The 13,819-nt window shown below is 34.6% G+C and overlaps 1 protein-coding gene across 1 annotated transcript; it reads left to right on the forward strand.

Annotated features, from left to right (window-relative positions):
* Positions 1-1,085: 1,085 nt before the first annotated feature.
* Positions 1,086-3,750, forward strand: MS3_00001784 (uncharacterized protein). The gene is made up of 2 exons (XM_051209279.1): positions 1,086-1,972; positions 2,013-3,750. Exon 2 carries the CDS (start codon positions 2,523-2,525, stop codon positions 3,561-3,563), a length of 1,041 nt encoding a protein of 346 aa, XP_051074720.1. The 5' UTR covers positions 1,086-1,972; positions 2,013-2,522; the 3' UTR covers positions 3,564-3,750.
* The last annotated feature ends 10,069 nt before the right edge of the window (positions 3,751-13,819 follow it).

Raw genomic sequence — 13,819 nt, forward strand, 5'->3', positions numbered from 1 at the left:
CTTACACCCATCACTCTTCATGGAGCATAGGCAGCCCATCAGAATTCTCTAACCAACTCTGTCTTGGTTTCTCCTTTCAAGCTGTTTTCAATTGCTGTTCATTGATTTGATATCTGCTTCTTGTTCTTGACGCTATGTGTTCCTTGATCTTCCTCCTTTTGTTTACCCTTCAGGATTCCAAGTTAGAACTTACCTCACAATCCATCATGATGATTTCTTCAACATATGACTTATTCACCTCCAGAGTCTTCACCTAACTTCCTTTTCATTTGAAAGTTGGTTTGTTCTCTGCCACAATAGCCCTTCTAGGGTTATTGATGGTTACAAGCCCGGATAAAGTAGGAGGGTTGGGCATAGGGTCAACAACAGGATCTCGTAGAAAACAACTTTGCTAAACACTAAACAGTCAAACTTACTGATACACATGTTAACAAACCAACTGTCTTTTCCATTTCTCATGAGATTAACTAATTATGACATTTAAAAAATAATGCTTTAGTGATTTAGACCTTATGACCAACAAAATTTCAAACGATATTTCATTACTCTTGTTCGATTGTTTCTTTTCACATTCATTGATTGCCTTATTATAACACTATTCTCTTTTATTTGATATGTTCAATGTTATGCAAAATGGTAGAAATAATTATGTAAAAAATATTTTTTTTCTGTGAAATATTCACTCTTTCATTTTAATGTATTATGCCAATTATATAGGAGGCATCCTTTTTTTAATAGGTGTTACTGATTACTAAAATCTCCATAAAACTCCTTTCTGTTATTGATTAAACTGATAAAAATACTTTAAATGGGCTAATATGTTTAGGACAGACAAATATTCCATGAAAATGTACTGCTAAAACACACTAAAGAGACAACTGGTCAGACTATAGAATCGAAAACTGTCATTAAAATATGTACTTAAACAATAGGGTTTATGTAATGGCATATGTTTGTAATGCTAAAAAGGTAACTACTATCTAATGTATTCATCTAATCAGACAAAAGGAATGAGAATGCTAAATACAATTAAGATTTTTGATTGTTAATATATGTGTGTTGACATATAATATATTATGTATAGAGTAGTCGTTAGTGAAGTATCCTAACGAAGGTTAAATTATGGGTAACTTCTGGGATTTAAAGCAATTAGTCCCTTTTATAAATTTCGATAGAACAATAAGAAGACGGAGTTGATCTGAAAAATGTGATGTATTTGCGCTATACATTTCGAACAATCTGGTCACACATATACTTGTCAAGGCATTTTTATATGAAAATTAATAATAATAACATTTCTTTAAATTCTTACAATCTAATAAGTTACAACCAAATGTGTCTAATCTTTTGCGGCTGGCGAAATCTCATAAAGAAAGATGTAATGACATGTTGAATAAACTAATTGAATTTCATACTCAGGCATCATGCATATTATCTAATCTCTCTCTGGTATGTCGTATTAAATTTATGAATTTTTGCAGTATTGTGGTTGCTAAAACAAATCATACTACTAAACAAAAGCTGAGTAAATCTCTTATGTATGATAATGATGGAAATTTATTTCAATTTAACCCGGATAAATATGTATCAAATTTATCAACTGTTAGGCTTTCTGTATTCGAGAAAGAAGCTCTATCACTCGGATTTAATTTTTCCGTTGCACATACGAAGATTTCTGATCTGTCGATAGATGCTCAATTTGAAAATCTTTATGATCAGTTGAACCCTCTTGTCCCAACCACCCTGGATAAGAAAAATTGGTTAAAGGTGAAATTGGTTGACGTTGCCCACCACTTTCACGGATCTCAAGTCAGACAAAGGAGTATTTTGACTCCTAAACATTTCGCTGCGTTAAAAAACCTCCAAAGTAGGTCAGATATTGTGATCCTCAGACCTGACAAAGGTTCTGGGGTGGTCGTTATCAATAAATGTGAATATAAAGACAAAATGTTATCTATACTGGGTGATCAAAGTAAATTCTTACAGGACGTTTCTTCTAATATTAATGTTAGAAAATTGGAATCCAGAGTGAAGTCCAATCTAGTAAAGCTTCTTAAAATGAACGTCATAAACAACGAGGAGTTTAAGATACTAAAACCGTCGGGTTCAGTTCTCCCGAATTTATATGGATTACCTAAAATTCATAAACCTAATATTCCATTACGACCAATTTTGTCTATGTGTGGTTCTCCCACACATGAGCTAGCTAAATGGTTAGTAAAACTGTTAAACCCAATTCGTACTAATCTATGTAAGTTCTCTTTAAAAGATACATTTGAACTAATTGACTTTCTTGGTGACATTAATATTAAAGATAAATCTTTGCATTCATTTGATGTAAACTCCCTCTTCACGAATGTACCATTAACAAAGACGGTGGATTTCCTTTGTGACTATATTTCAAAAACTTTCCTCTTTTTCCTATTCCGTTACCATTTTTGAAAGAATTACTTTTATTATGTACAGCTAATGTTCAATTTACGTTTGATGGTGAATATTTTCGACAAGTTGATGGTGTAGCTATGGGTAGCCCTTTAGGGCCTCTCTTAGCTGAGGTATTCATGTCATATGTGGAAAATATGACGAGCGACCTCATTGGTGAGACAACTCTATATAGAAGATATATGGATGATATTCTAATTATATGTGATAAGGATTTTGATGTTTACCGATTACTGGATAAACTCAATGGTGTTCAGAACGATATTGTGATGACACATGAATCAGAAAGTAATGGTCAACTAGCCTTTCTAGACATACTCTTAAGTCGAAGGGATGATGGCACTATTAGACGGTCCGTGTACAGGAAACCAACTTGGACGGGACAATACTTAAATTTCCATAGTTTTTGTCCATTGCAATACAAGAGAGGTCTAGTTAAGTGCCTCTTTAAGAGGACTCGAAGAATATGTACCTCTGATATGGTGGAAAACGATGAAAAGTTACTGACTGACACTTTAATAGCAAATGGTTATCCACTCAAGTTTATTAATAGGTGCAAAAGTCAGTTAATGCCAAGACCTCTAATTTACTCAGTGCCAAAGAAAAAGGTCTATATCAATCTACCATATAGAGGCGAATCAAACAGTATAGTTTTAAGGCAGAGATTGAAAGCAGCCATCGAGAATACGTATTGTGCTGCTCAGTTGGTAGTGATTGAAAAGTCTAAGGCCATGATTCCTAATAGACCCAAACAATGCACTAATGATTACGTCACATCCCATTGTATTTATCAATTTACATGTTTGTGTGGACACACATACATAGGGAGGAGTAATCGAACAATGCAATTAAGGGTCAATGAACATGTGCCCAGATGGCCTCAAAATCAGTGTGTGTCAAATGATCCGATTAATGTAGGAGGTAGAAAACCAAGTTCATCGATGGCAAAACACATAATTGAGACAGGGCACAAAATTAACATTAATACAGCATTTAGAAAGTTGTATAGAAATTGTCAAGGTCGAATTCTTAAGTTTATTGAAGCCTTGGCTATTCGTAAATTTAAACCCCCCTTATGTGTACAAAAACAATTTGTCGTAACCTTGAATTTACCTTGGTAATCCTTAAGTCATTCTATGGCCTAGGATAACGCGACAAATTCTTATTCTTTCTCCCCCCTTAGTTATTTAATTGTACTTTTATTTGTTTGACCTTTATTAATTTTCATATAAAAATGCCTTGACAAGTATATGTGTGACCAGATTGTTCGAAATGTATAGCGCAAATACATCACATTTTTCAGATCAACTCCGTCTTCTTATTGTTCTATCGTAACTTCTGGGAACTATCTACGGATTGTTATTATATATACATTCTTATTATATAACTATTAAGTAACTAGATTGTATATATTTATATTCCTTTTATAATAAGCTTTTATTTGACATATCGACTACTGTTATACGATTTACTATTCTTAAGTTATTCTTAACTTATTAGTTACAGTTTCTCATAATCACAGACACATTTCGGCTTGATGTTGTATTATTGTTAATTTTTATTTTATGGTATGATGTGGTCTGGTTTACTTGTACATAAACCAAGTATATCTGAAATATGTTATTCGTATGGTGTAAGATGATATTAGTGTTCGGGACTGAACAGGCAGGACTAGACAAAAAGGACAAATAAGGACTTTAGGCTGCTCGTACTGGTCAATGCGTTATTGGTTTTGCACAGTGATAAGAATGTGCTAGGATGGTGTTCTGATTGGCGATTTTATTACGTGATAATCAACAGGGCCAAAAGTGACAATAGTTAGATGAAAATTAGTTATGAATTGTTAATTTCAGTATTCGATGTCAATTCATTGAATCAAAATTTCCATATCGTGACTGGCAGTTGAATACAAGATGTGTGTTTAATCCTATTTAGGACTGCTTAGCTGGATGTAATCTTATCCAAGTGATGATGTTCATATTGAGTCCCAAACAGTGCAAGTCGTTTCAAGAACCAAACAGTTATCCACTAATATTCTGAGTTCAATAGTAATTAACTTATCCAGTGGTTATAGTATCATTTTTAAAGGTTGTGGAAGACGAATAGGAACTTTCGTCTAAATTTGATCGAATGATTTCACAGTATTTGGGCTCTGAGTTGTGAGACATTAAAGAGGAAGAATGTATTTGTAAAATCTCAGTGAATGAATTTGAAGTAAATCCAACGTTTCGTCTGGCAATCTGGTCAAAGCTTTTCCAAGGAATTATAATCAAACATCAAAATTATCGAATATAAGTAGGTACATGGTTCTCCGGTTCACTGTTTACTGAAAAGGTCATCTAATCAACGTTAACAATGTTTAAAATAGGTATTTGTATTATTGTGTAAGACATGTGGTGTGAAACGAAGTGTTACGATAACAGATTATGTGTATACGTAAGTGAAAGTTTTCTTAATATTCACAGACCAAAGACAATATATAATGAATGAAAATTCTTCTCACTTACGCATACACACAATCTGTTATCGTAACACTTCGTTTCACACCACATGTCTTACACAATAATACAAATACCTATTTTAAACATTGTTAACGTTGATTAGATGACCTTTTCAGTAAACAGTGAACCGGAAAACCATGTACCTACTTATATTCGATAATTTTGATGTTTGATTATAATTCCTTGGAAAAGTTTTGACCAGATTGCCAGGCGAAACGTTGGATTTACTTCAAATTCATTCGCTGAAATTTTACAAATACATACTTCTTTAATGTTGTGGAAGATGATTTTGGTGGAGTTTCGTTCTCTAACGTGCTTGGTTTGATCATGAACCTCTCACTGTTCTTCCGAACAAGACCGTTAGCATAAACTTCAGGTAGAAGTGAAGTATTCGGATTTCTCCACATATGACTAACAGCTATTCTGTCGACCTTGATTGACTATTGTTGACCTTAAACCTGTCATTGTCTTTATATTTATTTTGGTTGTCTCTCCCTTTGATTTGATTCTTGGTCCATGATTTTTCCGATTTATTGATAAATTGAATTGATTTCAATGTTTTGGTTGATTACTGATTGACCTGATTACTGAGCTCCTAGGAATTCTCGGATGTTCTTGGTACTCTCTCTACCCAGCATTTCAACATCTTTCCAGTCAACTGTGCGTCTACTATCCCGTTACATATAATGTGATCATTCATTACTATTTGAACGAAATATTATGACTTTCACAAGAGAACTAGTCTCGTACACAAGATTAAGATGTTTGGTTTATCTTTATGGCAATATTACGTTTAGTTGGTTCTAGCGTGCAGCCCTTATTCTAAATGATCAATATCACTAACAACTACTTCAGATTGAAGCGAGTTTTTTAGAAGTATTCTACAGGTTTTACGGCAGTTTTTCCCCATCATCTGGTTTCGCAGTTTTGATCATCTTCATGTATGTATGCTTTCCTCAGTCGACTGTTTCATTATGTTAACCTCTAACTTCACTGGTCTTGTTTGATCCCCTGGACCTCAGTTTCTGTGTATTCTGACCGCCAAATATTGGGTTCAAAGAAATCCCTTACCATCGTTAGTTCCGGAATCCCATCCACGAGTACACCGCTTACTATTAACCGAAAATACAGACTTAGCCAAGATGACTCCTAAACACTTACTTCTCCATCTGTCAATTTGTCCAGTCGATGGAGATTCACAAACTGTGTCAGAAAGGAAGAACAAAAAGACAGCAATTAACAACAGCCAAACAAGAACAGAGAAAGAGAAAACCAGCAAATGAAGAGGAGCATTAGAGCCGACAAGCAGAAATGTGTGAAAGCGCCAGCAACGAGGGAGGAAAAAGTTGCAAGAGATGGAAATATGAAACAGCTATATGATACAACGAAGAAACTAGCGGAGAAATATAGTAAACCAAAGAAGCCGGTTAAGGACAAAGGCAAGACAATCACCGGTATTCAAGAACAGAGGGGTGGAATACTTCGAGGAACTCTTGAACAGACCAGCTCCACTAAATCCACCGGACATCGAAGCAACACACAGATCTTCCTATAGATGTCAATCCATCAACGACGGAAGAAATCAGAATGGCCATCAGACAAATTTAGAGCGGGAAAGCAGCAGGACCTGACAATATACCAGCTGAAGTCAGATATCAAAGTAACTACAAACATGCTTCACCTTCTATTCAAGAGGATTCGGGGGGAGGAACAAGTACCGATGGACTGGAAAGAAGGACACCTCACCAAGATCCCAAAGAAAGGAGATCTGAGCAAATGTGAGGACAACAGAGGCATCACACTACTACCGATACCAGGAAACGTGTTCGACAGTGTTTTCGAACCTGATGAGAGGTTCAGTAGACGCTCAGTTTCGAGATCAACCCGACGCATTCCGTAACGATCTGCTGTGCACAGACCGAATCGCGACACTATGGATGATCATCGTTGAACAATCAATTCAATTCCTACGGTTGAAGAATATATAGAACTCAAAACAACCGTCTGCAAGTCAACATCTAGGCGAGAATCTTCAGTACGAACGTCAAGACAGTTAGTACTACTGTACGGAAGTGAAACTTGGATAACTACTATAACCATCATCATAAAAGTACAAGTGTTTATAAGCAATTGTCAACACAAAATACTCCATGTCCGTTGACCAGATATCATCAATAACATCCTACCGTGGGAGAGGAAAAACGGCTTCCAGCTGAAGAGGAAATTAGGAAAAGACGTTAGACATGGTTAGGACGTACATTGAGGAAATTATTAAACTGCACAACGAGTGAAGCGCTAACTTGTAATCCTGAAGAGAAACGGAAAGCCAAAGAACACATTAAGCCGAGAATTAGAAGCTGGTATGAATAGGACGAATGGCAACTAGAAAGGATATCACAACACAGAGTTGGATGGAAAGCACTGGTGAGCAGCCTGTTTCTCCACCGGGGGTAACAGGAGTAAGCAAGTGGATTAGAAATTACGTCGTACTTTGCATCTTGTTAATTCACGTCCTACATCTGTCTGGGCTTTTATTCAAAGAGATTTCTAACAGGAATGAGTATTCCCAAGGCAGAGATTAGATCCTAAATTGTTGTGGAGATTAATTACACCTGCATCTAAAAAACCACTTAGATGTAGAATATGCCGATCGTTAAATCAAGATATATGAACTGAGAAATATGACTACCAGATAGAAATCTCGTCTTCTAACATTTACCTGATACTACTAAACTTCCCGCCGTATGTTTGTGGGATTCATACGTCCCTGCTACTCTCCGGTAGTTTGTCCGTTTTTACAACTTTGACACCAAAATCTTATGAAAGCAAACTTACCAATTTTTTAAGTATCTTCATAAGACAACTGCACCCATTTGTTGACATATCCAACTGGTTGTACAAACACTATTTTATGTTCACAACAATCATATTCCCTCAAGCTTCCATTACTTTCCTATCTTATGCAGTATGTTCGCTGTCACAACCAATAGCGAGAATTATTTTCAAGACCAGCCACAAATCCAACCTTACTCAGACAGAACAAATGCATCATACTCAATCCTGATTTACCTAAACGCTATGGTTGACTACATGTTGAATACAAACTATAATCGACTATGATATGTATTTTTCTGATTGGAGTACATTTATTCCCTGCGTCCATCGACATATAGTTTCCCAGTGCACATCCATCAATATTTGAGGCTGAAACCAGAGCAGATACTTGTATGACACTATCTAGCGCTTAAGAATCACTTCACAAAATGTTACCGAGACAAATCATGCATATTTTCACCACTAATTTGCAAAAGGTCATTAGTAGTAACTTTGTTAACATTACGACATAAATCCTCCCATCAGTATGGTAAAGAAAAACTGGAATCTAGTTTAATATTTCTATTGATTTTTATCTGACTTATTTAGACGTAAGACAACTGGTCGATACGACAATGATAGTAAAAAAAACCCGATTAATTTAGGATTTTATGTATAGGTTATAAGAGTCAATCATCCAGATTTAAAAGCAAGAATTGCGACCTGTCCAAGGTATAAGTAGATAAAATGTTTGGTTTCATGGGTCACGTAGCTGCAAAAGAAGCAAAAATATTGAGTCCGAGTGACAATAGCCATCAGACGTTTCGAAAACTAAATAACTGATTTATAGATGAACTGATAGGTTAATTTTTTTAAAAATAGCATATTACCTACTGACAACTTCAATTGACCCGTTTTTAAATTTTGATAGGCTAATAACAGTTTTTAAAGAACCGGTTAAATAAAGTACCAACCATCTGGATGAGGAAATGCTATTGAAACCAGCTTAACACTAGATTCGTATTACTTTAATTGTCAACCAATCCTAGTTTAGAGCAAAAATAGTTAGCGATTGGATTAATCCTGTTTAATAACAAAATGTTTCAAGGTTGAGACAAAGGTAAAACTAAAACATGACCTATATCCTTTAGGTCAAATTACTAGTTAAGTGGGAAAATAACAAAATGATCTGACAATAAAGGTTCGTCTTTTTTTATATTAGAAGGAATGTATTCGTTTCATCGTTCGAAACACGACAAATCTAAGGACTAAATAGGATGCAACTACTCGCTACCATCACATTATGTACTAACAGAAAGTATTAGGGGATGTGGTTAGACATGTTAAACTAAAATTGGTTAGTGGCTAATTAAATGCTAAAACAGTAATACATTGTAACACCCAAGAGAATAACTGTGGGGTCATTTATCTACAAAAAATTATAATCTATTAGAAGAAACACAATTGAGAATATAAATGAATTAAGAAGGATTACAAAGCGAGGCCAGAGATGCTTCTAACGACTTCAAACAAGAATGACCGGTAATGCGTCCTTAGTTTGGTCTTATTTCTACTCATACCACTTTCGTCCATCTCCGCAACGTTAATGCTTTAGCGCAATCTTAGGTAACGAGATGATAATTGAACGAAATGTTCCTAACATAATCACTAACTATTAAAACAGTAAGGCCCAAGTAAGTTTTCAAATATTATGCACCATCAAATGGAAAATAATCTGGTTTCTAAAACATTTTATAAGTCCATCAATTCCAAAATAACTTTTCCTGAGTATACCGAGCTATTCATTATTGAATGACGATGACATGTTAAATCCTAAATGGGTTCGAACTAGCTACTTACGGTTTACTGACCTATCTTAAACTATACCCACATAAGAAACTTATACAGAACAAGAAACAAATTAATAAAACGATTAAAAACTGAACATCAGTTACCTGCCGAAGTTTCTGCCAACTATACAATGCCAGGTTGGATTGTATCTTTTGTCGCATTCTTTTTTAATAAAAGCAGCAATATCCTTCTCAATGTTATATGTTTCCAATGCCTCAACACAAATTTTCACTACTTCAGCTTGCATTTCTTCTGACATATCAGCATTCTTAATCACAGCTTTTTTCTCTGTCATTTTCACCAAGATACACTGGATTATTGTCAGCCAAATAACGAATTTATGTATGAAAAGTCATGACTAGAAATCAGTCCATTAAACGATTATATATTTATTCACATAAGTGTATGAATTAATTAACCAATCAGATATGAGTTAGGCACATAGTCACAGTAGCTTAGATTCACACCATGCCTAGTCGTGTTGTTGATTGAACTAGAACCACTTGATCACCCATAATGCAGCATTACTCTTTGATTGGTTCACTAGATCAGTTTTTTTCTTCAAAAATACTGTTGCGCCTACGTCTATGCTCAAGATAGAGGTTTTATACAGTCGATTCGATTAAAATTATGGACAAAGGTAGACATTGATATTACTAAAACTTAATTCTTCCATCCTTCGTCAGCAAAATTTATCCACATTGTCAGTGCTTACTCTAAAAGTACTTAAACATTTGTTTTAAAATAAAGATTATTCATTGTTAACATAACATCTCACCAACGATATTATGGTGATTAGAAGCAAGGCTATAATATTTTTCTTATCGGCAAAATCTTAATCCACAAGTATAATATTTAAACATCTAAAACTCTGTCTTTGGTAGATTTTAAAAGTGGCTTTTAGGATACTGTTTTACAAGAAACATTTGTTATATGTGCATGTATACTAACTTTTTCTCCTTTAGAGTATAAGCTTCTAAATTCCCCATGAATCTTTTCTATAACTTCAATAATTTGTATTTTCTCGAATTATATCGTGGATGCCGAATCTTTTCTTTTACCATTAATACTGTTACTATCTCTATTACTCCTAGACTTGTCACGACAATTCTATCTTGCTGTTATGAGATATGGCAACTTGAAACGATTTACAGGTGGTTCATGTTCTACGTAAAGTTTGGCTGAGAGATTGGGTAGCTAGTTAATCGTTACACTGCAAACAGCCTGATTCAGAATGAGAAAATAATTAGGGTGTAGATTTAACTATTTTTAAGGAGAAAAATTGACAAATCGCATATCAAACATTCTGTAGTCAAATGCTTTATTTTCTCAACAAATCATTTGAAACAAGTCTGGCTTATGTGATGTTCTAATAGCACTTAATCATAATGTGCCACCGAATGACAGTTAAAATACAGTAAAACGTTTGGAGAAAGCTTCTAGAACGTCTCATACCTATATTTCGCATTGGTTAATACTAGCCAATAAAGTTTATCTATATTCCTATTGGAGGCTGAAGTGTGCTTCAATCAGTGGGTCAATCGGAACCATCACTAGTGAACCATTCAGTCCTTAGTTGAAACATAGGATTGGATTGATTGCACTTATCTGCTACTGGGTAGTGTAATTACTATTTTTTTCTCGTTCTTGATACTAACTGTATTCTATAGATCAGGTTTTCAATTGAACAACTTAGCTAAATAATTTGGTATTGATATAGAAATATTGTGATATTGGAAATACGGAAGTGCTCTACTGTGTACACATGAAAAGAGTATACGAATAAAGAATTTATCAAAATCAATCACATCTTGACACACAACAGAGATGTTTATCAATGAAATGTGTTAACCACTATATTTATCTGAGTGTGAATAAAATCTCCATCAAGTTGACAGAATTAAAGAGCATGTAACAGGAATGGGGAAGATGTTGTAGATCACCAACGTAGATGTTCTATGTCGAATGATTGGGGGCTTACTATAGTAAGATGGGAATGGTGTGACTAAATCTGAATCAGGATCGAGAATAAGGTGAGTAATGTTCCAGTTCACTCGTCATCTCTCACCCTCCCGTAAACCAATCAGGTCGTAGAATAGTTTTCGTCTCTCTGCTCAAGGATGTTATTCTATATTCAGACCCACACATTTCTAGCCTCAAGGTTAAGCCAGTTAGCCTATTGTATCTAGGCCTTAATCTAGATCGAGACAAGTTCTTTCTTGTATATTATTGTGTAGACAGATCAAGGACGTAACACCATACATTCTCAACTGTACACAAAGATGAACACATGACATTCAGGTATTGTGTTAAGGAGGAAAATAGGGAAAGATTCAATCTAAATCCAATGATCTATGTTAACAATACCAGTTACTATATGATATCGAGCCAGTGTACTGTTGACACTAAGCTTAGAGTATTTCACATCGAGCATAGACTGACGTTGGAAATTTAAAGCCATAGCTTCAGTGACAGTATTTTAGACATATCATTCTTGCTATGAAACCTGATGATAAAGTTGTCATTCATTTGTGGAGTTATGGATTCAAACTACTGGGGAGAGCCAAATTAGGATGAAACAATCGTCCACTGCTCTCTGATCTTCAATGTTTTTTCTTACTGTAGTAAACTCATGATTAAAATTATCTTCAGATATAACAATTCTACACAAAATTATTATCTCAATTGACAAATGGAAATTCTCCTACTATGCATTTTATTCACACGATTTTTTGCATTTTCATTCTTGCCATATTACTATCATACTGATTATGACTTGATACTTTACTACAAATTATTCTGACCTTTATTAAATGACCTTTTTAGTCTACAAATAACAATTTTCGAAGTACATATTTAGTAATAGATGCAAACGTTCATCATTTTCAACATATACCATTGTCAAATTCATTAATACATGCCATATTTTAGCCTTAGTAAAATGTCGTAATAATTATGGACTGATAACTGTAGAACCTGATGATGAAGTTATTGAAAACAATTGTTCGCTCAAATATTCTTTAAAGAATATTTAATTGAATGATGTGCAATGTTTACATCATCTTACTAATTCAACTTGTAATCTGAATTTTTATTATGAAACTATCATCTGCCGCTTTTTAATCCTGAAATATTAAATCAAACTTAAGTATTCTTATTAAAATAAATCTACTCTATCTATTTGATAAGTTCATATAATATCGCATTTTCAATGACTTTCTTCAAAACCATTTTAAAGAATCCATCAACATCATATGGTCAACATAATCTCTATAATTTTCAAAATATTTCATAATGCCATACAATCTTATCACGTATTACATACTACATATAATTTCAATCATTAATGAACATAACTTTTTTGATATGGTGGAAAAGATTTGTAGCTCAGGTGGATGATTCGGATGAAGTCTTATTCTCTGAGCTGGATTGTTTGGTCATGGAGTTTTCATCATTCTTGTTTGTGCTGATCATATCGTTCAGAAGAACGATGAAAGCTCCTCGATCAAACCATCCAGCTCAGAGGAAAAAAACTCCAATAGAATTTGATGACTTTTCGTTATTAGAACTCAACGAATGACACATTATCAATATCATTTAGCTGAACTACAAAACTTCACTATCTTAATTGAGTAATGCATCGTTTAGTATGATTTAGAAATGATCTCTGTCGTTTTATTATATTGACAAATATTGATTTGCTGTTATGTAATCTGTAATGTTATCAAATTAGGCTACTGAGAGGTGATGATGATTTGTTTAAATTCATTATTAATAATAATAATAATAATATCAGAAGGGGTTTTGTGCAGATTGTAGTAATTTCAACAGTTGAGATCATGAGTCAATTCAAGCTAGACCACCATGGAAAACCTGGAAGCACTGGACGGCTGCTTCGTCCTATTGTGAGACTCTTCAACAGTGCGCATCCACGACCCCGCCCCGCGGGATTCGAATCCAGGACCCATCAGTCTCGCGACAGGCGCTTAACCAATTAGACCACTGAGCCGGTATCCAACGGCGTTAATGTCTAGTGAGAAGCAGTGACCAGTGGAGTTCAACCGAATCAGTTGTGAGGTAGTAACTCATTGATGACAATGGTGGATGTGTCACTGAATTTCGTGGATTAGATGAAGTTAGACTTCTATTTGAAGTTTGTGCTGATGATGTCGCTCAGAAGAACGATGAAAGCTCCACGACCAAACCATCCA

Source organism: Schistosoma haematobium, chromosome 1 (assembly GCF_000699445.3).
Source record: "Schistosoma haematobium chromosome 1, whole genome shotgun sequence".
Taxonomy (NCBI): domain Eukaryota; kingdom Metazoa; phylum Platyhelminthes; class Trematoda; order Strigeidida; family Schistosomatidae; genus Schistosoma; species Schistosoma haematobium.

Excerpts from the sequence above, each read along its gene's own strand:
- MS3_00001784 (XM_051209279.1), top strand. The coding sequence starts at position 2,523 with ATGGGTAGCCCTTTAGGGCCTCTCTTAGCTGAGGTATTCATGTCATAT.